This window comes from Acinonyx jubatus, chromosome B4 (assembly GCF_027475565.1).
Source record: "Acinonyx jubatus isolate Ajub_Pintada_27869175 chromosome B4, VMU_Ajub_asm_v1.0, whole genome shotgun sequence".
Lineage (NCBI taxonomy): Eukaryota > Metazoa > Chordata > Mammalia > Carnivora > Felidae > Acinonyx > Acinonyx jubatus.
Window position 1 is genome coordinate 48806345 of NC_069387.1, and position 23710 is coordinate 48830054.

The 23710-nt window shown below is 37.2% G+C and overlaps 1 protein-coding gene across 1 annotated transcript in view; it reads right to left on the bottom strand.

Annotated features, from left to right (window-relative positions):
• SLC15A5 (solute carrier family 15 member 5) overlaps nucleotides 1-23421 on the bottom strand; it is an 85887-nt gene extending 62466 nt beyond the window's left edge. Inside the window, exons 1-3 of the mRNA XM_027035635.2 lie at nucleotides 23061-23421; nucleotides 18661-18883; nucleotides 2984-3153 (exon numbers count right to left, since the gene is read on the bottom strand). Of these exons, the coding sequence (XP_026891436.1) occupies nucleotides 2984-3153; nucleotides 18661-18883; nucleotides 23061-23421 (754 nt within the window). The remainder of the gene's footprint in view (nucleotides 1-2983; nucleotides 3154-18660; nucleotides 18884-23060) is intronic.
• Between the last annotated feature and the right edge of the window lie 289 nt (nucleotides 23422-23710).

Consider the following 23710-nt stretch of genomic DNA (forward strand, 5'->3'; position numbering starts at 1 on the left):
ATTTATAACTTTTATCATATACAAAGAGTTAACATCTCCACTATAGAAAAATCTTCTAAAAAATCAAAAGTGCACAATCCTATAGGAAAAAAAAATGGACTAGATGTATGAAAAGATAGTTGACTGAAAGAAATACAAATTATTCTAAGCATTGAAAAGACGTTGGTTCAACTTTTCTCATAATAAAGGAAATGTCAATTAAGACTTCAGTGAGATACCATTTTCCACACTCAAATTGGAAAAAATTCAAGAGTTTGACATTACTCTGTTGTAGAGACTGTGGGGAAATGGGCATTCTCATGCATTTTGGTGGAAACACATATGGTACAACCACTATGGAAGGGAATTTGCCAAAATATAGCAAAATTGTATGTAAATTTACTTTTTTGGCTTAACAGTCCTACTTCTAAGTTAAGCTAGGGAAAAAATGCAAAGAGAGGATTGCATCAAGCTATTCATTAGATTCTACTTAACAGCAAAAGAAAAAAAAAAAAAGAAACCAAAAACAACCCAATGTCCGTCAACATGAGATTGGTAAAATAAACAATGGCTTACTACACCATGGAGTGCCAGGCAGCTATAAAAAGGAATGGGGCATATTTTCATATACAATTATGACATGATCCCTAGGTCATATTAACTAAGAAATCAGGTGAGAAAAGTGAGTAGTAATACACTACTGCTTATATAAAGAGGGGAAAATACATACATGGAGACATACACACACATATAAAATTTTAATATTTTCCCTTATTGCAAAAATGGGGGATAATTATTTAAAAATGTATAAACAGGGGCACCTGGGTGGCTCAGTTGGTTAAGCGTGAGACTTTGGCTTAGGTCATTATCTCATGGCTCATGGGTTTGAGCCCCGTGTTGGGCTCCGTGCTGACAGCTCAGAGCCTGGAGCCTGCTTCAGATTCTGTGTCTTCCTCTCTCTCTGCCCCTCCCCTGCTCCTGCTCTGTCTCTGTCTCTCAAAAATAAATACAAAAACATTAAAAAAATTTTTTTAAATGTAAACAAACACCTAAGGGAATAGGAAGGGATATAGGAATATAAATAGACCTTGTTTTGTACATGAATTTAAGATACATGAAACTATTTGCATGACTTAAAACAAAATTAAATTTTAAAAATATGTCTAAGTATGAAGAAAAATGGAACAAATACAGTTAATTGTGTATAAAGTTAGTGACATAACCAGATGGAGAGAAACTGTAATAAGTAACTTTAAAAATAATAATTTTGGTGTACATTCCTAGGGTTTATAACAAAGAAAAAAGCCTGCAAGAGTATTGAAACTGTTCTCAACAACCATACTGGTCGTGGTAGTGTCAGTCTAAGATTACTAAGGGGGCACCTGGGTGGCTCAGTTGGTTGAGCATCTGACTTCAGCTCAGGTCATGATCTCACCATTTGTCAGTCTGAACCCTGTGTCAGGCTCTGCGCTGACAGCTTGGAGCCTGGAGCCTGCTTTGGATTCTCCCTTTCCCTCTCTCTGTCCTTTGGATTCTCCCTTTCCCTCTCTCTGTCCTTCCCCCCTCTCTCTCTCCCTCTCTCTCTCTCTGTCTCTCTGTCTCTCTCTCAAAATAAATAAATAAACTTAAAAATAAAAACAACTAACAGATCACCTATGGAAGATATTGAAGCTCAACTCATTAATTTGAAAGTCTAAAAATAGAGGAAAAAATTGAACATTTGCTTTCTTTTTCTTATATAAACTGTACTTATGCATAATTAGTTAATGAGGAGACATTTCTCTTTATAGAATTATTTCAGCTAATAAAGGAGGAAACAGAATATCACCACCTTGCAACCTACAGTGGAGTATGGACTTGAGCAGAAATTTTCAGTATGGACTGTTACTGCAAAAGCAGAGATAGACATCACGCCTCTTGGCCAAAGTACATAACACCATCTATGAAGGAATTTTGCCCCCACTTCCAAATCTTAATGTGATCAAGCATCTAGGTCTTTCAGACAATTTACAGGAAATAAGAAGGAGAAACGTCTGTGACATGTGGATGTAATGAGAGAAATCGAGACTATGAGAAATGCTCCGTGGAATGTTTAGATTTCTTTAATAAATTGAAAAGAGACAAAAATGAAAGAGGAAGAGACAAATGAAAGGTGATATAGTAGATTTAAGGAACGTATTTGCCATTTGGAATGTACAAACCTTATTTCGATTTGATTTGAACAAAACAAAATATAAACAAATTTTTAAAATGGAAACAGAGGGGTTCCTGGGGCTCAGTTGGTTAAGCGTCCAACTTCGGCTCAGCTCATGATCTCAAAGTTATCAAGTTCAAGTCCCGCATAGGCTCTGTGCTGACAGCTCAGAGCCTGGAGTCTGCTTCTGATTCTCTCTCTCTCTCTCTCTCTCTCACTGTCTCTCTCTCTCTGCTCTTCCCCTGCTGTGTTCTGATTCTCTCTCTATCAAAAATAATTAAAAACATTTTAAAAAATGAAAAATAAATAAAAATTTAAAAATGACAACAGAGATTTTTAACAGTGACCAGATATTCAATCGTGTTAAATTCTCTCTGTGTGTCTTTCATTGTGTGTGTATGTAATAATGACATCGTGAATATTTTTTAAAGTATGTAATTTACACACATATGCACAAATGAAATGCCATAATGTTTCATTATTGCTTCAAAATTACCAGGAGGGATGGGGAAAAGAGTGAGTGGAGTTGATATAATTGAAGCTGAAAGCTCAATAGAGTGGTTACGTGATTTTTTCTACTTTTGTTTATGTTTAAAAATAACCCATTAGTAAACCTTTTTTAACAAGGGAAAAGTAAAAGAAATTAGAGATTGTTGATATTCTTGGAGACTTTGTTGCTCTCAAGTGTAGTAATTGGTAGAATCTACAAATTCTGTGGTTGAAAGAGAAGTTACCGGGGATCAAAGAGGAAGAAATGAGTCGAGAAAACCATGAAAACCAAAAAATTAATGTAGAATGTGGTTTACTTACATTTTTCTGGCTGATGAATCAGGTTACAGTGCATCATATGAAGAGTTATCATAGCCATAAGTGTAGACATAGAAGGAATGAGTAAAACCAGGGTCCAGGCCCCTGAGTGCTGAATGTAAGATATTCCCAGAAAGACAATGGTTGCTTTCAGGTTCATGATCCAACAAAACCTGGGGTGCACAGATGGAATTAAGAATACCATTCAGTTACCTCAGACAACAATCACAAATTTTAATGCTTTTATATATATTTCTTTTTAATTTAATTTTTTATTTTTCTTAAATTTACTTCCAAATTAGTTAGCATACAGTGTAACAATGATTTCAGGAGTAGATTCCTTAGTGCCCCTTACCCATTTAGCCCATCCACCCTCCCACAACCCCTTCCGTAACCCTCAGTTTGTTCTCCATATTTATGAGTCTCTTCTGTTTTGTCCCCCTCCCTGTTTTTATATTATTTTTATTTCCCTTCCCTTATGTTCATCTGTTTTCTCCCTTAAAGTCCTCGTATGAGTGAAGTCATATGATTTTTGTCTTTCTTTGACTGACTAATTTCACTTAGCAAAAAACCCTCCAGATCCATCAACGTAGTTGCAAATGGCAAGACTTCATTCTTTTTGCTTGCCGAGTAACACTCCATTGTATATATATACCACATCTTCTTTGTCCATTCATCCATCGATGGACATTTGGGCTCTTCCCATACTTTGACTATTGTTGATAGTGCTGCTATATACATGGGGGTTCATGTGTCCCTTTGAAACAGCACACCTGTATCCCGTGGATAAATGCCTAGTAGTGCAATTGCTGGGTCATAGGGTAGTTCTACTTTTAGTTTTTTGAGGAAACTCCATATTGTTTTCCAGAGTGGCTGCACAAGCTTGCATTGCCACCAACAATGCAAAAGAGATGCTCTTTCTCCGCATCCTCACCAACATCTGTTGTTCCCTGAATTGTTAATGTTAGCCATTCTGACGGGTGTAAGGTGGTATCTCATTGTGGTTTTGATTTGTATTTCCCTGATGATGAGGGATGTTGAACATTTTTTCATGTGTCAGTTGACCATCTGGATGTCTTCTTTGGAGAAGTGTCTATTCATGTCTTTCACCCATTTCTTCACTGGATTATTTGTTTTTTGGGTTCTGAGTTTGAGAAGTTCTTGATAGATTTTGGATACTAACCCTTTATCTGATATGTCATTTGCAAATATCTTGTCCCATTCCTTTGGTTGCCTTTTAGTTTTGCTGATTGTTTCTTCTGCTGTGCAGAAGCTTTTTATTTTGATGAGGTCCCAGTAGTTCATTTTTGCTTTTGTTTTCCTTGCCTCTGGAAACATGTTGAGTAAGAAGTTGCTGAGGCCAAGATCAAAGAGGTTTTTGCCTGCTTTCTCCTCGAGGATTTTGATGGCTTCCTGTCTTACATTGAGGTCTTTCATTCATTTTGAGTTTATTTTTGTGTATGGTGTAAGAAAGTGGTCCAGGTTCATTCTTCTGCATGTCTCTGTCCAGTTTTCCCAGCACCACTTACTGAAGAGACTGTCTTTATTCCATTGAATATTCGTTCCTGCTATGTCAAAGATTAGTTGGCCATATGTTTGTGGGTCCGTTTGTGTGTTCTCTATTCTGTTCCATTAATCTGAGTGTCTGTTCTTGTGGCAGTACCATACTGTCTTGATGATTACAGCTTTGTAGTATAGCTTGAAGTCTGGGATTGTGATGCCTCCTGCTTTGGTATTCTTTTTCAAGATTGCTTTGGCTATTTGGGGTCTTTTCTGGTTTCATACAGATTTTAGGATTATTTGTTCTAGCTCTGTGAAGAATGCTGGTGTTAGTTTGATAGGGATTACATTGAATATGTAGATTGCTTTGGGTAATATCGACATTTTAACAATATTTGTTCTTCCTAACCAGGAGCATGGAATCTTTTTTCATTTTTTTTTGTGTGTGTGTCTTCTTCAATTTCTTTCATAAGCTTTCTATAGTTTTCAGTGTATAGATTTTTTACCTCTTTTGTTCGATTTATTCCTAGTTATTTTATGTTTTTTTGTGCAACTGTAAATGGGATCAATTGCTTGGTTTCTCTTTCTGTTGCTTCATTGTTGGTGTATAGGAATGCAATGGATTTCTGTGTGTTGATTTTACATCCTACAACTTTGCTGAATTCATGAATTAATTCTAGCAGTTTTTTGGTGGAATCTTTTGGGTTTTCCATATAGACTATCATGTCATCTGTGAAGAGTGAAAGCTTGACCTCCTCCAGCCGATTTGGATGCCTTTTATTTCTTTGTGTTGTCTGATTGCAGAGGCTAAGACTTCCAATACTGTGTTGAATAACAGTGGTGAGAGTGGACATCCCTGTCTTGTTCCTGACCATAGGGGGAAAGGTCTCAGTTTTTTCCCATTGAGGATGATATTAGCGTTGAGTCATTCATATATGGCTTTTATGATCTCAAGGTATGCTCCTTCTATCCCTACTTCTTGAGGGTTTTTTCAAGAAAGGATGCAGTATTTTGTCAAATGTTTTCTCTGCATCTATTGAGAGGATCATATGGTTCTTGTCCTTTCTTTTATCGATGTGATGAATCACGTTAATTGTTTTGTGGGTATTGAACCAGCCCTGCATCCCAGGTATAAATCCCACTTGATCGTGGTGAATAATTTTCTTTCTCCAACAATACATTTATTGTTGGAGCCGGTTGGCTAATATCTTGTTAAGGATTTTTGCATCCATGTTCATCAGGGAAATTGGTCTATAGTTTTCCTTTTTAGTGGGGTCTCTGTCTGGTTTTGGAATCAAGGTAATGCTGGCTTCATAGAAAGAGTTTGGAAGTTTTCCTTCCGTTTCTATTTTTTGGAGTAGCTTCAAGACAATAGGTGTTAACTCTTCCTTAAATGTTTGGTAGAATTCTCCTGGAAAGCCATCTGGCCCTGGACTCTTGTTTTTTGGCAGATTTTTGATTACTAAGTCGATTTCCTTACTGGTTATGGGTCTGTTCAAATTTTCTATTTCTTCCTGTTTCAGTGTTGGTAGTGTATATGTCTCTAGGAACTTGTCCATTTCTTCCAGATTGCCCATTGGCAATATAATCATTGGCATATAATTGCTCATAATATTCTGTTGTTCTTGTTTTTATTTCTGCTGTGTTGTTTGTGATCTCTCCTCTTTCATTCTTGAATTTATTTATTTGGGTCCTTTCCTTTTTCTTTTTGATCAGACTGGCTAGTGCTTTATCAATTTTGTTAATTCTTTCAAAGAACAAGCTTCTGGTTTCATTGATCTGTTCTACTGTGGTTTTTTTTGGGTTTTTTTTTTTTTTTGGTTTTGATAGCATTAATTTCTGCTCTAATCTTTATTATTTCCTATCTTCTGCTGGTTTGGGGTTTAATTTGCTGTTCTTTTTATGCCATCTCCTTAAGGCATAAGGTTAGGTTGTGTATCTGAGATCTTTCTTCCTTCTTTAGGAAGGCCTGGATTGCTATATACTTTCCTTTTATGACTGCCTTTGCTGCGTCCCAGAGGTTTTGGGTTGTGGTGTTATCATTTTCATTGGCTTCCATATACTTTTTAACTTCCTCTTTAACTGCTTGCTTAGTCCATTCATTCTTTAGTAGGATGTTCTTCAGTCTGCAAGTATTTGTTACCTTTCTAAATTTTTTCTTGTGGTTGATTTCGAGTTTCATAGCATTGTGGTCTGAAAATATGCACGGTATGATCTCGATCTTTTTGTACTTACTTAGGGCTGATTTGTGTCCCAGTATATGGTCTATTCTGGAGAATGTTCCATGTGCACTGGAGAAGAATGTATATTGTGCTGCTTTAGGATGACATGTTCCGAATATATCTGTTAAGTTCATCTGGTCCAGTGTGTCATTCAAAGCCATTGTTTCCTTGTTGCTTTTTGATTATGATCTGTCCATTGCTGTGAGTGGGGTGTTGAAGTCTCCTACTATTATGGTATTACTATCAATGAGTTTCTTTATGTTTGTGATTAATTGATTTATATATTTGGGTGCTTTCACATTTGGCACAAAAATGTCTACAATTGTTAGGTCTTCTTGGTGGATAGACTCCTCGATTATGATATAATGCCTTTCTGCATCTCTTAATATGGTTTTTATTTTAAAGTCTAGATTGTCTGATATAAGTATGGCTACTCCAGCTTTCTTTTCTGGCCATTAGCATGATAGATGGTTTTCCATCCCCTTATTTTCAATCTGTAGGTGTTTTTAGGTCTAATGTGGGTCTCTTGTAAACAGCATATAGATGGATCTTGTTTTCTTATCCATTCTATTACCCTATGTGTTTTGATTGGAGCATTGAGTCTGTTGACATTTAGAGTGAATACTGAAAGATATGAATTTATTGCCATTATAATGCTTATAGAGTTGGAGTTTCTGATGGTGTTCTCTGGTCCTTTCTGATCTTTGTTGCTTTTGAGATATGTATATATATTATATACATATATATGTATATATATTATATATTATATATATTCATATATATAATATATAATATATATAATATATACTATAATATATATTTATATAAATATGTATGTAAATTTTTTTTCATCTTTTCTCCCCTCATTGAGTCCCCCTTAAAATTTCTTGCAGGGCTGGTTTAGTGGCCACAAACTCCTTTAATTTTTGTTTGTCTGGGAAACTTTTATCTCTCGTTCATATTTTGAATGACAGCCTTGTTGGATAAAGAATTGTCGGCTGCATATTTTTCTGATTCAGCACATTGAATATATCCTGTCACTCCTTTCTGGCCTGCCAATATTCTGTGCATAGGTCTGCTGCAAACCTGATCTGTCTTCCCTTGTAGGTTAGGGACTTTTTTTTCCTTGCTGCTTTCATGATTCTCTCCTTGCCTTAATATTTTGTGAATTTGACTATGATATGCCTTGTTGATGGTCTGTTTTTTTGAATCTAATCAGGGTCCTCTGTGCTTCCTGGATTTTGATATCTGTGTCTTTCCCCAGGTTAGGAAACTTTTCTGCTATGATTTGCTCACATAACCCTTCTACCCCTATTTCTGTCTTTTCCTCTTCTGGGACCCCTATGATTCTGATGTTGTTCCCTTTTAATGAGTCACTGATTTCTCTAATTCTTAAATCGTGCTCTTTTGCCTTAATATCCCTCTGTTTTTCTGCTTCATTATTATCTGTAAGTTTGTCCTTATATCACTGATTCTCTGTTCTGCTCATCCATCCTTGCTGCCGTTGCATCCATCCGTAATTGCAGCTTAGTTATAGCATTTTTAATTTCATTCTTACTATTTTTTACTTCTTTTATCTCTGCAGAAATGGTTTCTGATCTATTTTCAACTCCAGCTACTATTCTTATTATCGTGATTCTAAATTCTGGTTCAGACATCTTGCTTGTATCTGTGTTGGTTAAATCCCTGGCTGTCGTTTCTTTGTGCTCTTTCTTTTGGGGTGAATGCCTTCATTTTGTCATTTTGAAGGGAGAAAAGGAATTAATGAGGTAGAAAAATTAAAATTAAAAAATTAAAATTAAAAAATATTAAAATTAAGTAATTAAACGCACACACACAAATCGAATAAATGATGCTAGATCTTAGTTGTTTTTTTGTCTGGGTGTTGAAAGTGGTTTGACAGATTAGAGAAAAAAAGTGGGGCGGGGGGGAAGAAAGAGAAAAAAAAAAGGAAACCATTTGAGAATTTGAAAAAATGAATACACTGAAGTAGACTAAAATGAGAGAATGGAGGTAAAATAGCATTTGAAAAAATATGCACAGAAGTAGAGAATACATAGAAAAAAATTAAAGAAAAATATTTTTATCAAAAATTAAACATAAAAATAAATTTTTCTTTTTCTAATTCAAGAAAAAGAAAAGAAAAAAGAGAAAAAAGAAAAAAGAAAAAAAAAGGAAAAAAAGAAATCGTTTGAAAATTTGAAAAAGTGAATACACTGTAGTAGACCAAAATAAAATGATGGAAGTAAAATAGAATTTAAAAAAAATTCACATAAAAGCAAAAAATATAGTAAAAAATTAAAAAATATTTTTAGTAGAAATTGAAGGTAAAAATGAAGTTTTTCTCTTTCTGCATTCAAGAAAAAGAAAAGAAAAGAAAAAGAGAAAAAAAGAAAAAAAGGCGACTGTTTGAAAATTTGAAAAGGTGAATAAGTGAAGTAGACTAAAATAAAATGATGGATTTAAAATAGAATTAAAAAAATTTATACAAAAGTAAAAAATATAGTAATGAAAATTAAAGAAAAATATCTTTAATAAAAATTGAAAATAAAAATGAATTTTTTCTCTTTCTGTTTTCAAGAAAAATAAGTGTAAAAGAGAAAAAAAAAAAGAAAGAAAATTGAATAGATGGACCTGCTAACAGATTGAAGTAGGACTGAAATTACTTATTTTTCCCCTAAAAGTCAGTCTAGGTATCGCTTGATAGTCCATATACTAAGTAGATGGTGAGACTTGTGTTCTTGAAGAGCAAGGTTGGCCCAGTTGGGCAGGGCTCAGTGTAACGGCTCTGCTTTCCGCTAGATGGCGCTGCTAGCCTACTGAGGTGGATTATTGAAGTGCCTGTAGGTGCGTATGCGCATGTGCCAGAGGGGTGAAAATGGTGCCACCCAGCTACCCAGTCTGTTCTCCCAGATCAGCAATCACGCACCTGTCATCTGTCTTCAGCTTTCGTCCACTCCCTGCTTTTTCACTCTCTGTGACCAGGCCCCAGGCAGTACCTCTCTCCCGAGTTTTGTCTCATATGTGGCTACTTTCCCAAGCCCCTTACTTCTGAAGGACTGCAGCTTTGACCCGTTCTGCCCCTCTGTGGAGGGTGTTACTGAGCAATGGCCAAATGAGCAATGGCCGAGTGTCGGCTGCACCCTGGAATGCTTACTGGACCCGTAGCAGCAGCTTTTCAGGGATTATGGAAGATCACAACACACATCTGGCACCAGGCTTCACCCTTAATGCCATTGTTCCAGCACCAGAGAATGTGGCCGCCCTCTGGGGTCTGCTGGGACCAGGTGGCTTCAACAGTCTCTACCAAATGTCCTTCCAGCAGTGAACCGTTTTTCCCCATGTGGCCCGAGATCCTCCTGGGTCCCACTCTGTTCCTGGTGATTCTCCCTTCCCACCAGAGCACCGCCACGTATGGAGCTGTGGAGTTGCAGACTCTGCACTCCCCTTGTTTACAGTCTTAATGGAATTTAAACCTTCTCCTTTCTCCTTTTTTTAGTTTAGTCCCTGCAGCTGTTTCCAATTTTCTACTTTCTCTCCAGCTGCTTTGGGGAGGGGTGCTTTTCCCATATTCTCGCCCCCCCCCCAGTCTCCGTCCTCTCTCCACTGGCAAAAGCACCTCCCTTCCTGTGCCTCTCGCTCCCCGTGTTCACTTCTTCGCACCGTGTACCTACTGAATTCTGTGGTTCAGGTTGTGCAGATCGTTGTGTTCATCCTCCAGTCAGTTTTCTAGGTGTGTAGGATGGTTTAGTGTTAGTCTGGCTGTATTTCATGGATGCGAGACACACAAAAAACTTCCATGCTGTTCTGCCATCTTTGTTCCTCCCGCTTGTATATACATTTAAGCTATAAAATTGTGGCATGTTGGCTAAACTAGAATTTTCTTTTTTTTTTTAATTTTTTTAACGTTTATTTACTTTTGAGACAGAGAGAGACAGAGGATGAATGGGGGAGGGTCAGAGAGAGAGAGGGAGACACAGAATCTGAAACAGGCTCCAGGCTCTGAGCTGTCAGCACAGAGCCCGACGCGGGGCTCGAACTCACGGACCGCGAGATCATGACCTGAGCCGAAGTCGGACGCTTAACCGACTGAGCCACCCAGGCGTCTGTGAACTAGAATTTTCAAATATTGTTTATTAGATTTCTTAGTAAGTGTATACATATCAGCTATGGAGTCTTAACCAATTTTGTCATCTGTGTTTCATTCCTTTTGAGATTACATGTGGAAAGAATGTGTTCTCTTATCTAAAGTAGAAGTTGACAAACTTTTTCTACAAAGGCCTCATAGTAAATATTTTAGCCTTTGCAGGCCATATAGTCTCTACAGCAACCACTCATCTATGTGTTGTGGTGTTAGAGAAGCCATATACAATACTTCACTGAATATGCCTAATGAATCCAGAAAAGGCTGCATGGTTAAAGAGTTGAATCTTCCTATTTATTCCACTTTTCAAAGTATGGGCAAACTCAGGTTTATCTGGACAATACATTAAACCAAAGACACAACTGTCATTTGAATAAAACTTTCAGTATTTCTTCCCAATGAATAGTATTACAAATAAGTACCTAAACTGGCAGTCTGGTTTGCTAGTTCTGGGGAAATAATCTCTGCCTGTCAACCTTCCACTGGGTCTAATGAATTATGAGAATACATTGTTAGAGTCACATTGCAGAGGGGGTCTTAACATTAAATTAAAACATTTACTGAGGTAGAATTAAATACAGTAAAATACCTGTTTAAATATATAGTTTTATGAGTTTGGGTAAATGTTTCAATTGGGCAAGCACTAATAGATCTAAGTTTTAGAACACTTAACATTATCATTAAGATTTAAAGGGCCTCCCTGATTAGATCAGGCCTATGCAGGATTCCGGGATAATCTCTTCTTTGATTAATTTAAAATCAAATGATTAGAAACTTTAATTACACCACACAATCCCTTCACTTTTGCCATATAGCAATATAATCAAGGATTTATACCCTGTCATCTCTGCCATATTCTGTTGGGTGGAGTCAGGTCACAGGTTGTGCCCAAACTCTGGGGGATGGGTCTGTCAAGAGTATGACCACTATGGGTCATCCTTTGGCATTTCCTCTACTTGTTCTAATTGATCCACTCTTCCTTCCTTTTCCCTCCCTCCCTGTCTCCCTCCTGTTTTCCTCCCCTCCCCCCACTCTTCCCTCACCTCTCCTCTACTTCCTTTGTATCCCCTCTAAGTGAAAAGAGAGTCACCAGGCAGGACTGGCTACGGGAAAGGGATATTAAAGGTCTGAGGAGAAAGGAAAATGTTAGAACTAATCTAAAGGAGGAGGAGAGAGAGAAGACTGGATACTGGATACTTGCTATAGGTAATGCCAAGGGGGCCACACAGCTCTAGGCCCACAATAAAAGACTAGTAAATAAGTATTTGATGAATAACACAGCATGTCATAAAAAAATCAACTGATCAAACAACAACATAGAACAATAAACTGAATAATTGACCTGGGAAAGTAACCGAACATGAAACATGGCCATGCTGAGGAAACTGGTTCACTATCGTCCACTAATAGAAACTTGTCACGATGCAGGTGAGACACACAGAGTTTTGTAGGACAACTGGGGAGAGTCCCTAGGCTCAGCCTCCGGTCATCCTTTCATGCTGCACACTTGAGCTGTGGCTGTCAGCAACCGAGAGAAGCTGGAGCTGCAAGCAGTGTTATATTTCTTTCAATCTTTAGGAACCCCCCCCCTTTTTTAAATGTTAAATGTTGCTGAGAAAATCCAAGAAGACATCGTGTGGCTCTTCTAAACACCACATGGTGATGTAAACGAAATTACTCTAAAGAAGGTCAAAGAAAATTACAATTATTCCAAGACTTAAATCTCGTGAAAGGTAGTTAGAAACAAAAGAATTATAGTGCTGAATATCTAGGCATAGGAAGAGATTTCACATAAAGTACTCCATGTATTTTAACAGATGCCATCCGATCTATTTGATTGTGTAATTTTCTGAAAGAATTACCTAGTACAGGCATGTTTTATATATGTCTTTATTGATCCATGGACAGGATAAGCCATAGATAATTAAGGGGGAAATTGTATATGTATCAACTGTAAAAAAAATAAGAGAAATAAAAATCTACCATCTTCAAACTCACCATTAAGACTCCTTTCATCTCATAGCTCACTAGCAAATTGAGTATATAAAGCACCTCTCACACAGAAAGTCAGAGAGCAAAGCACTAAAGCAAAATAAATACCAGTGATTAAGGAAAATTGAAAGCAGCAGTAAAAATATGTTTCTTTAGTCTACTTTTAAATACAGACTGGGAACTGCAAATAATGGGGAGTACATAGAAATCTGATTTTTTTTTTGTCTTCATGATCCTATGGTATTGAATACAAATAAGGGGGGAAAAACTTGTTGCTAAAACCTCAGCAATCCTTTTGAGATTATTTCTTTTAAATATTTGCCTTACCTTATTTAGTAATCATTATTAGAGTCGCTCGAATATTTTGTCATGTCTTAGACGGACCAAGTTTCACCTACTTCAGAGTTATTGTAAGTGATTTTAGGGGAAATGGTTTGAAATGTTTTTTCTTAACCTGAGAATATACCAAGAGGGGAGGAAAGCTTTCAGGTGTTCATGGTGGTAGTGGACAATTTACGGAGTTCAGGGAGAACATTTTATTCTGTACTGAACAATATTGAGATAATTCACCAGGGGATTGGTGGCTCTTCAATGGGATAGAATTGAACTGTTCGAAAGCGTCAAGGAAACACTTGGGCGCTGAAACCCTGGTGGATGGCTGTTGTCAAAGGTTGCTTCTTTTAGTAGAAACATTGGCCCATTGACGTACTTCAGAGAACACTCTGGTAGCCATGAATTTGGGGAAAGAAGGATCAAATGGAATTTTTACAGGTCTTACTGTTTATCCATACTTTTTTTTTCAATGCTGCAGTTAAAGAAGAGGAAATTTAATAAAGGAAGATATTGATTTTGGTGAAGAGATAGTATGACTAAAGTAAAAGGTATATTTTTAAATAAGAAATTTAGGAGAATATTTCACTCTTTCTCTCCCTGCCTCTCCTTCTTTTAATTTACTCTCATTCACAGTTGCTCCTGTGTATCATTTTCTTATTTCCTTAAGAACTTTAGACTATCGCATATTTACTGATGGAAATAAGTCCCTAGTCATGTACCTACTGATTTTAAATGCGACCACTCAGGCTTTAAGAAAAAGCAGGGGTAGTAAGTCATGTAAGAAATTTGTCTTTCTTTTCCTCAATATTCTTTGGTTTCCACAATTGTATGTTGGAGAGGAATTCTGAGTGTATTTCCTGAAAGCTTACAACTTTGGCAAAGTTAAAGGCGGTGCCTATTGTTATAAGAGTAGGTGGGTAGCATTTGTTAAACTTGAGTAGGACCCGTGCAAATAGACGTTTGGAAGATTTCTTTTGTATATTTTTTAAAAACTTTATTTATTTATTTTGAGAGAGAGAGCATGCAAGTGTGCAGGGAAGGGTCAGAGAGAGAGAGAGAGAGAGAGAGAGAGAGAGAGAATCCCAAGCAGGCTCCACTCCGTCAGCGTGAAGCCTGATGCAGGGCTCAAACACAGGAGAACTGTGAGATCATGACTTGATCCAAAGCTGGATGCCTAACCAACTGAGCCATCCAGGCACCCAGTGATTCTCTTAAAGCTATTTACAGGCTATTTCTCAGTATGTAACTCACATGATATTTTGAATATTAATACAGTTATTCCACAAACTGCTTTGATTTTGATGGCTGAAATGTACTTCGTAAATTATGATTTTACTACTGCCGAATTCAGTAGATTCATATTTTGTGTCTCTTCTCAAGGATCATGTAGATTTTCTCACTCAGATAGATTTTTAGGTGTGGTGAAAAATTGCTATGAATCATCAAAACTTTCCAAAGCCGCGTGGCATCCAGTGTGTGTGCTCAATGTTTAGTTTCATATCTTTGCAAGGTATCCCTAGACCACATTGGTATTCCTTTCCCTCAAACTTCTGGAATTGTTTTCACAATTCCGAACCACTTGATAAGTGTGTACATTCCCTAGCGATGCTTTCAGGAAATTCTGATCTGAGTGGTTGTGGGTGGGGTCTGGAAAACATTTTTAAATAAAGCCCTTAAGTGATTCTTAAAAGTAGGCAATTGCTTGAGAGCAGTTGTTTTTAAACCTGACTACTTAGGCAGCTTAAAAAAAAAATTCTGGTCTCTCAGTCTCACCTCAAACCAATATATTTGGAACCTTTGATGTCAAGGCCCAGGAATCAGTATTTCTTTTTTTTTAAGTTTATTTTTGAGAGAGAGAGAGACAGAGAGAGACAGAGTATGAGTGGGAGAGGGGCAGAGAGAGAGAGGGAGACACAGACTCCAGGCTCTGAGCTGATAGCACAGAACCCAATGTGGGGCTCAAACTGGTAACGGTGAGATCATGACCTAGGCTAACGTCAGAGACTTAACCAATTGAGCCACCCAGGCGCCCCAGGAATCAGTATTTTTAAGATTCCTCAGGTGACTTTTATGTACATCTAGGATTGAGAATCACCGCTTTCAAACAACACTCAAGTAAATATTAAACAGCTTCCGAAAAAACATTCCGTGGGATAACAAATTTTTACCTCTGGTGTTTCCCTGAGATAAAAGTTATTAAATTCAAGTAAGTATTAACATCAGAATATTTTAGTGGGAAACAAATATTATATAGAATCAATTTGAGTACTAGATATTCAAAATTTCTGGGATGGAATAAGTCAGTCTCTAGACTTTTTGAAGAACTCCACCAATATTCTATTTGGACTTTCAAATCATGTATAATTCACTCTGGTAACTGGTTAGCAACAGACTATGATATGCAGATAGGATGCAAATTATCAGGTGAAGTAACTAGAGAAATGTGGAAGCAAGATTTGAAGTTAATTGCAGTAGAATTTAAAATTATGGTTATAGACAGACTTAATTATCCACCTTTCTTTTTGCTTCCAGAAAAGATTCTGCACAGGTGTATTTACCTAGATGATCTCCAGTGTGGTAACTCTTAATTGCACACCCCAGATTTTGGAAAATGCTGGAAGAGCCAGGTTCTAATCTAGATAACAGCACAAGAATGTTGGCAGATTAGTATGCCTCTTGATTTCAGGGAGTTTAGCTATATTCTTTCAATAAGGTACATAGTTGAGGAAGATCCAGTACCAGATGGTGATGTTGGCTGGGAGTGGTTTTCTCACCTACACTTGGCAGCTCCACTCGGAAGTGGGGCTTTCAGTGCTCGAGACTTCCAGTCTATACTATTTAACATGATCATTGGGAAGCTTTAGGTGGTATAGATGCAATGACACATCTCATTAAAGGTCCTGTAACTAGGAACATCTGACATCTGTGCTGAAAATAGAACTGGATGCAGCCTTCAAGTGGTTACAGATTCAAGTGGTATGCTGGTTTTTAAAGATACTACTGAAATTCATTATATTAACCAAGCTTGTAATTTCTCGACACACTTTTGACTTGGAGAAATAGATTTTAAATTAATGTGCTGCCCATTTAAAGATGGCCTCCTCTTAAACAGGTTCCCTCTTACCCAGAATTTAGACAACGATTTTAGCTGAGGACTTACTCGTCATTTAATTATAGTAACAGCTACCCTAATTTGAATACCTGTGATGTGCTAGGGTACTTTATATCAAATAAGCTATAAAACAGCCCTCCAAGGCAACCCCATTTTGTGGATGAGGGACCGGTGCTCTGAGAGGTTAAGGGACCCACTGAAAAGCATAAAACTCCTCTGACAGAGCCAGGATCCCATCAGTTTGCTGGCTGCCCAGTTGGATCCCTGTCCATCTTGCCACCAGCCCCCGCAGTATATACAGCAATAGAGTTAACATTCTTTTCTATAAATTACAAAAAGCAGTTGCTCATAGTTTTCCCGTAGCTTGGTTTTAGGAACTTAAAACCAAAAAAAACAAAAATCAAAAAACTGAAACAACCAGATTCAGCCTTCAAGAAGCTTACCTTCCAGGGGGGTCCTTTATAACATGAAAGAGTAACACCTTGATTCCTCATGCACATTTCTAGGTGCTTTAACTTTAGTTTTTAAAGATTCTGCATGATTCTTTCTATTAGAGATTTTAGTGAAATTAGGAAATAATAAGAAGCCAAATTGAAATGTGTTCATCCTAAATTTGGCCTTGCTCCTCCCGGCTGCAGAAATTCATTTTCACCCTGCTCCCCATCCCCCTTTTAAAGGCCTAAAGTACAAACCCATTGGGAGTCCCCCCTTTCCCAAAGGAAATATTTCATTCATATAATGTCTCCTTTGTAATCAACACTGAGAAATGTCACTTTGATTAAACACAACTCTGAATGACTAAGACCACAGTACAATAAATTCTCCAGAGCTATCTTTCAGAACAACTGATTGCTCTCCAGTCTTAATCCTCCAGAGTCTTATTTAATCAAAATGATGTTGCTAATTAAGGATTAAAACCTCCGAATAGAATAAAAAAGAAGGATTTTTCTTTCTCCTTTGGGCAGGTCAAGGAGGCAGAATTTGCTATAAGGAAGTAAAGAGTCCCTTCCACCCTTGGTAAAACTGCATTTTTTTCTGACGTTTGGACTGAATCCAAAACAGGCCTGAGTGCTTTGTAATATTAATATAACTGGGAAGAAAGAAAGAAAGAAAGAAAGAAAGAAAGAGGGAGGGAAGGAGGAAAGGAGGGAGGAGAAAGAGAGAAAGAAAAAGAGAGGGAGGAAGGAAGGAAGAAACTGCCTTGGATAGTTACATGGTTATATATACCTAGATTATTGATTCTAAATTTTTTCATGTAATGATTTTAATATGAATTTTCTTTAAATGTTTTGTCTGATTCTGTCTGTACATTGCTTTTTCCCCTTGCTAACATTGATGGAAAGACAGAATATTTAGAAAAAATGTTGGCAAATCATTTCACAGAAACAGGGGAACAAAAGAATGTATCTCAGATCTACTTGACATTCCACTGATGAGTAATAATAACAACAAAATTTGCTAGTAAACGCTGAAATGCTCTACTTTAAGATCCAAATTTTATTTTTTTGAATCTGTATTTGATAACAAAAATTGATTCTAAAACCACATAAAGCTGTGTAAGAACTCACTGAAAGAGGAAAAGATTTACAGAAAGTAGTTAGATTTTCATGGAATCCAAACTCTTTTAGGTGTTAGGGGTGAAGTGGATGCAAGACAGAGGTACTGGTTGATGTTTCAACAAGTTGTAAAATCTAATTCAACAAATTGTATTCAAATTGTGTTCAACACATTTAAAAAATTTACAATTTGTAAAATACAAAAATTGTAAACTGCAATTCAACAAATTGTAAAATACTTTTTATCTTCTCTGCACTAACCTGTGCATTTATAACCTCTGCCACATTAGTCTGCTACAGTGTAGACATAACTAACAACAGCTACCATTTATTGACCACCTACGATGTGCCAGGTTCTCTGTCCACAATGCACACATTATTACCTCTAATAAAACCCAAGAAGAGGTATCATTATAACCCTCCATAAATGATTAAACTGAAACTTATAAAGAATAAATGACTTGACCAAGGTCAGATAGCTTGTGTTAAGTAGAGTTGAGACTTCTACCCAGGCCTGTTTGGCTCCAAAGCCACCTTGTATTTAATATGATAAGCCACTTGTTTATTTGGAAGATTAATTTATCATTGCATTTCAGGAAGGTGCTGGTAAGCTGTGGTGGTCTGTACCTGACTCATAGGCTCCCACAGTTCCTGGCTGAATCATTGTCACAGGCATTGTCACGTCCTCACTTACCCAACCCAGTCAATGACAAAAACTGAATTACTACCATCAACAGGGTACCAGAGAGCAAACAATGAGAAATCCCAGGAGGGAGAGGAACATCATAAACCTTGTTTCTCTTCTAGCCAGTGCTACTTACCAGTTAAAAAAAGACATTTGTTTCTGGGATCCATACTCCTGAAGGCTATAAGCATCCGGTGGACAAATGATGGCTCGCATTCCTCCTGTGCCAAGGCAGATGAACAATAGTGCCATGTAAAACAGCCTGTTCTGCTCCTTTGTTGGTATATTGTTAATCATATGGTGTGTGCCTATATAGAAATCTTCCAAGGGAAAAGCAACCACAGATAATAAAACAGTGCCTGTAGAGAGAGAAAAAAGGAGAATAAATATGGCACAGACCAACTGAATCACCAGACCATGCTATAAATAAGGCTTTAACTCTGAAAGTAGCATCATTGTGTGATTGTCTTATCAAAATATTTGTTAGTCACTGCGATTCTGGAGATAGCATGATTTTTCTAAATGTGAAAACTCCCTTCAATATGTCTTTTAATGAATCCAGAGGCCTAGTTCTTTCCCCTCTCAAATTTGACGTATCTTTTCTCTCAGATGTATAAGCAAATCATGTCCATTTTAACAGAATTTGGAAATATGTCATATGAGAAGCTAGAGATGGCTGTAATCTCACGCCCCAGAGCCAACCACTGTTAGTAAGGGTTATTTGTTCTCGGTCACTAGAGTGATAGAAAACTCGAAGATCTCAGACATGTCAAAAGCCTGCTAAAGAAAATGTTTTAAGGAGAACATTATCAGAATTGTAAGAAGAGCAGAGTCTCTTTTCCTTTTCTACTCTCTTTCTCCTTTTAATGCCCTTTGATTTCTCTCACTTAGGCAGCTGGGCAGAGCCATCTCGGCACACACAGAGGTAAGAAGGTGAGGTGGGTGAAGCAGTGCAAGCCTAGAGGAGGGAAAGACAGGAAGTGACAGGGCTGGGGGCCAGTCAAGCCTTCTCACTTCCATCTCGCAGGGACCACACTTGAGCACTTTCCTTGTTTGATAGAAATTTCATACTTTTGCTAAGCTCTTTAAATTCTGCAAAGCAATTATATGTATTATATTGTTTCATCCTGGAAAAGCTTTGTGATGTCAGAGGTAGATTTTCTCTTATTCCAATTTTTCAAAAAAAAATAGATCAGATTTAGTGAGGTTAAGTGACTTGCCCAATGTTACAGAGTAACCGTGATGTTATCTGCCTCTTTTTGTAATTCCCATCAAGTGGTCAAATCATCTTATTTATTTATTTATTTATTTATTTATTTACTTATCAATTTGATTAGTGAAAAATGCTTCTCCCTGTTACTTTCGTCTTCCATTTTTTAGATTAATTTGGCTTTCGTATTTTTGGTATAAATTTTTACATGGTGGTTTTGTGTGGTTAATTTTCTCAATTAGACTATAAGCTCCTAAAGGCAAAACTTAGGTCTAATATTTTGTCTCCCTCTTACAATGGCTTTTATAATGTGAAGAATATATGCACTCAATAGCTGCTTGGTAACAAATTGATTTATCATGAGAGTGGGCCCTTTAGATTACTGAGGTTGAGCTGTTTCCTGTCAAGTTTGGCCAGATGTGATACCAACTGCTTTTTCTCTGCCACTCAGTCCACTTGTCTCTGGAAGGGTGATGTGAGGCCTGGCTAGGCTAAGGGCACCCAAAGGGGATGGGCAGAGAAGTTACTTCTTGCAGCAACCATATATTTAAAGACAAACACTTTTAAAAATATACATTTGTTTACTTATTTTGAGAGAGAGAGAGAGAGAGAGAGAGAGAGAGAGAGAGCGCACACTCACAAGCAGGGGAGGGGCAGAGAAAAAGGAGAGAGAGAATCCTATGCTGTCAGTGCAGAGCCTGACCCGGGGCTCAAGCTCACAAAGCATGAAATCATCGCCTGAACTGAAATCAAGAGTTGGATGCTTAGCCAACTGAGCCACCCAGGCGTCCCTAAAGACAAAACACTTTTACCTTTGTGTACATTAGAAAGATGCTTTGCTTCCATCTTTTGAGAAAATGTAATATGTTTATTTCATTGGATCAAAACTTTATTTTTATCTGTGGTAAAATTGATGTAATAAAAACACAGGTCTATTACACGTATGATAGAAAGTCTCCTCTTTGATGTGTGCTATTGTGCACTACATAATCAGCACACATACTTCACAGGTCTTTGTAAAACACCAAGATGTGCTATCTTCTCTGCTAGGTCGTGGGGCCCCACTGGATTTCCTCTCCAGAAGCTAATGAGTCCATCAGAGAAGACAGACATACAGGTGGAAATTATATTATAATGTGCTAAATGAAATTATAGAGGTTTGATTAGAGTATGGGTGAGCACAGAGAAGTGAACCACATGGGTCTTGAAGGAAGGACAGGATTTTTCAAGTCTTGGATATGGGGCAGAAACATAAAGGAAGGTTGAAAATTTCAGACATACAAAAAAGCATATATAAAATTTTTAAAGAAGGGTAGTAGACAAGAAGTTCAGCATGGTTGAGGTCACATATTGACACAAAAGTCTGGAGAGGTAAATTTGGGACAGATTGTAAAGGTTCTTTTGTACTAAGTTGGATTTTGTTTTTTTAGATAATACAGCCAATATATAGATTTATTGGCTGAGGAAGTCAATGTTGTTAGTAGAAAGGTATATGGATTGGAGTCATACTGATAGACCAGTAAGTAGGCCATTGTAATGATCAAGAAAAAGTAATCTGCAGTTTTGAGCTAAGGTTTAACATTGGAAATAAAAGACACATTTTTGATAGAACCTCTGATACTCAGTGACTGGTTGGAATTTGATGGCAGCTGTGAGTGGGGGCCAAGGAAATAGCTTTTAGTAAGAAAATGAATGGTTATGGAGTTGACGTAGGTCTTTTGTTGGTCAAATTCTAAAATTGGGACTTCAGTCCTAGTCTGATGGCTTACAAAAGAATTTAGACTGATAGGAATTACCATGTTAAATAAGAAGTTACCAAAATCTATGGGTGTGGTCTCTTACCAAATTCAGAAGAGAAACCATTCAGATGCTTGCCTAAATGTCTCCTTATCAGAAAACATTCCCAGATACAGAAGAATAACCATGTCACTGTTTAGTCTCCCCTGTCCCCTTACTGAGCCATATTTTTCATCATAACAGTACTGAGCACCTGGCATAATGTCATTTGCTTGTTTACGTTTCTCTTTCTTTGGAAAGTCAACTCCAACAGAGAAGAGACTGCATTCCTCCTCTGTTGCATTCCCAGATCCTGGGACAATGCCTGGCACAAAGTGGTCACTGAGGAATGTTTGTTGAATGTTGACTGAATATTTGCCATGCAGTGGCTTTGTTTTTATTTAACAAAACTGGAGCAGTGAAGAAGTTATGTTTAAATCACACTCTATTGGATGAATGGTGAAGGTAATTGATCACCTGCTGGAAATTGGGTGATATGTTGGATACCTGATAGCCACACCTTCCTCATTTATCTCCTCCCCTGTTCCCCCAAACCTGCATTTCTGCTACACTTCTCAGTAATGGTGAATTGCATACTACCTTCCTAAGTTCCTCAGCTCAGAAACTTGGAGTTAATGTTTGTTTTTCCATCATATTTGTTCTCTTATTTAGTAGCCAAGTTTTAATGTTTTTTTTCCATGTTCTCTCCTGGATTGACACTTCTCCTAGACTGTCCTCTGAGGTGTTCTGGTCTCCCTGTATAAAACCTGTCACTGTGGTTGTCTATCCTTTTTATTGAAGAAAAACATTTCCCAACTGTTTTATTATATTTCCAGTGACTCTGTTGTCCAGAAGAACAACATAACTTTTCAGCCCCAAGTTCCAGACTGTTCATCAACTTATTCTTTATACCGTATCAAACAATCTTGATATCTCCCCAACATTTCTCACAATCTCTTGACTCCCAAACTTGTGTAGATTATTTATTTTTCTCTATATAAAGAAGCACAGTGTAGTGCTTGAATTCATTCATTTGTTTAGCATATAGCCATAGTTCATAATATAGAAATCATGCCTGCATATGCAATCTTAATTACTATATGGCTAATTAAAAACCACCTTTTGATGAAAACATCCTCAATTATTCTACGTGAACTTCAAAACCCTTCTTAGCACATTTCATTGCAGTTGTGAAGCAAGTGAACTTCAGGTTTCACATAGAATTTGTCACAAATTTGGGCTTGGGGCAGGAAGGGGGAAAGGAGCACATTTGAAGCACAGAAGACAGACACATAAAGAGGTAATTATTATAAATGATAATCAGTGCAACGATGTAGGTATCAAAGCATCCACACATCCACACTCACACATATGCACAGGTGTTTACTAGCATCCCTCAAATAATACAAAGAATAGTATAAATTGAAACAATACTCTTCATTTATCACATTTTAGGCTAACAGCAAGATAAGGATAATAGAAAGTGAAAACTCTACCAAAAAGCTATTCAATTAAGTTGCAAAACAATCCAGTCAGAAGAGGACACTCACCTAGAAAATGTAGACATAAGCAAACATATACCAGTTTGTTTCTTCTTAGACGGACATCAGCAAGCCATCCCACAAACACAGGGGTAAGTATTGAAGTTCCAATAAAACACAAGTTCAAAATGGCTGCCTGGTAATTGAGGTAGCCAAGCTTGACAGTGCAAAAGGGGATCATATTGCAGACGACTTCAAAGAAAATGAACCTCTCACACAGCTCCACCAGAAACAAACAGATTCTAACCCGAATTTTTTTCCCAGAGTATGATGAAGAGAAATAACCAATATGTCTTATAGTTTTCTCCTTCTCAGTGTGGTGATTTAAGGATATTTCTTCATCTGTTATTTCAAAGTCTGTAACAGACATGACTACCCTCCTTGAATACAACTTTTGTTAGTGTTTTGAACTTGGTGATTTTTTTTTACTCCCGACCCTCTAATGAAAAAATAAATAAGAGCTTTGCTTTGAATTTCACAACTCCACGCTGAAGTTTCATACTCTTTTTGCACATTAATGTTGTTCATTTTGATGATCCGGGAGCATGGGAGAGGAGACACAAGTATTTAAATGTTCATGGTAGACCAGCGTAGCCAAATCTGATTTGTTTGTCTAATTATTTAGAGGCTAATTAGGCTTTTCCTCCAAACTTATATTG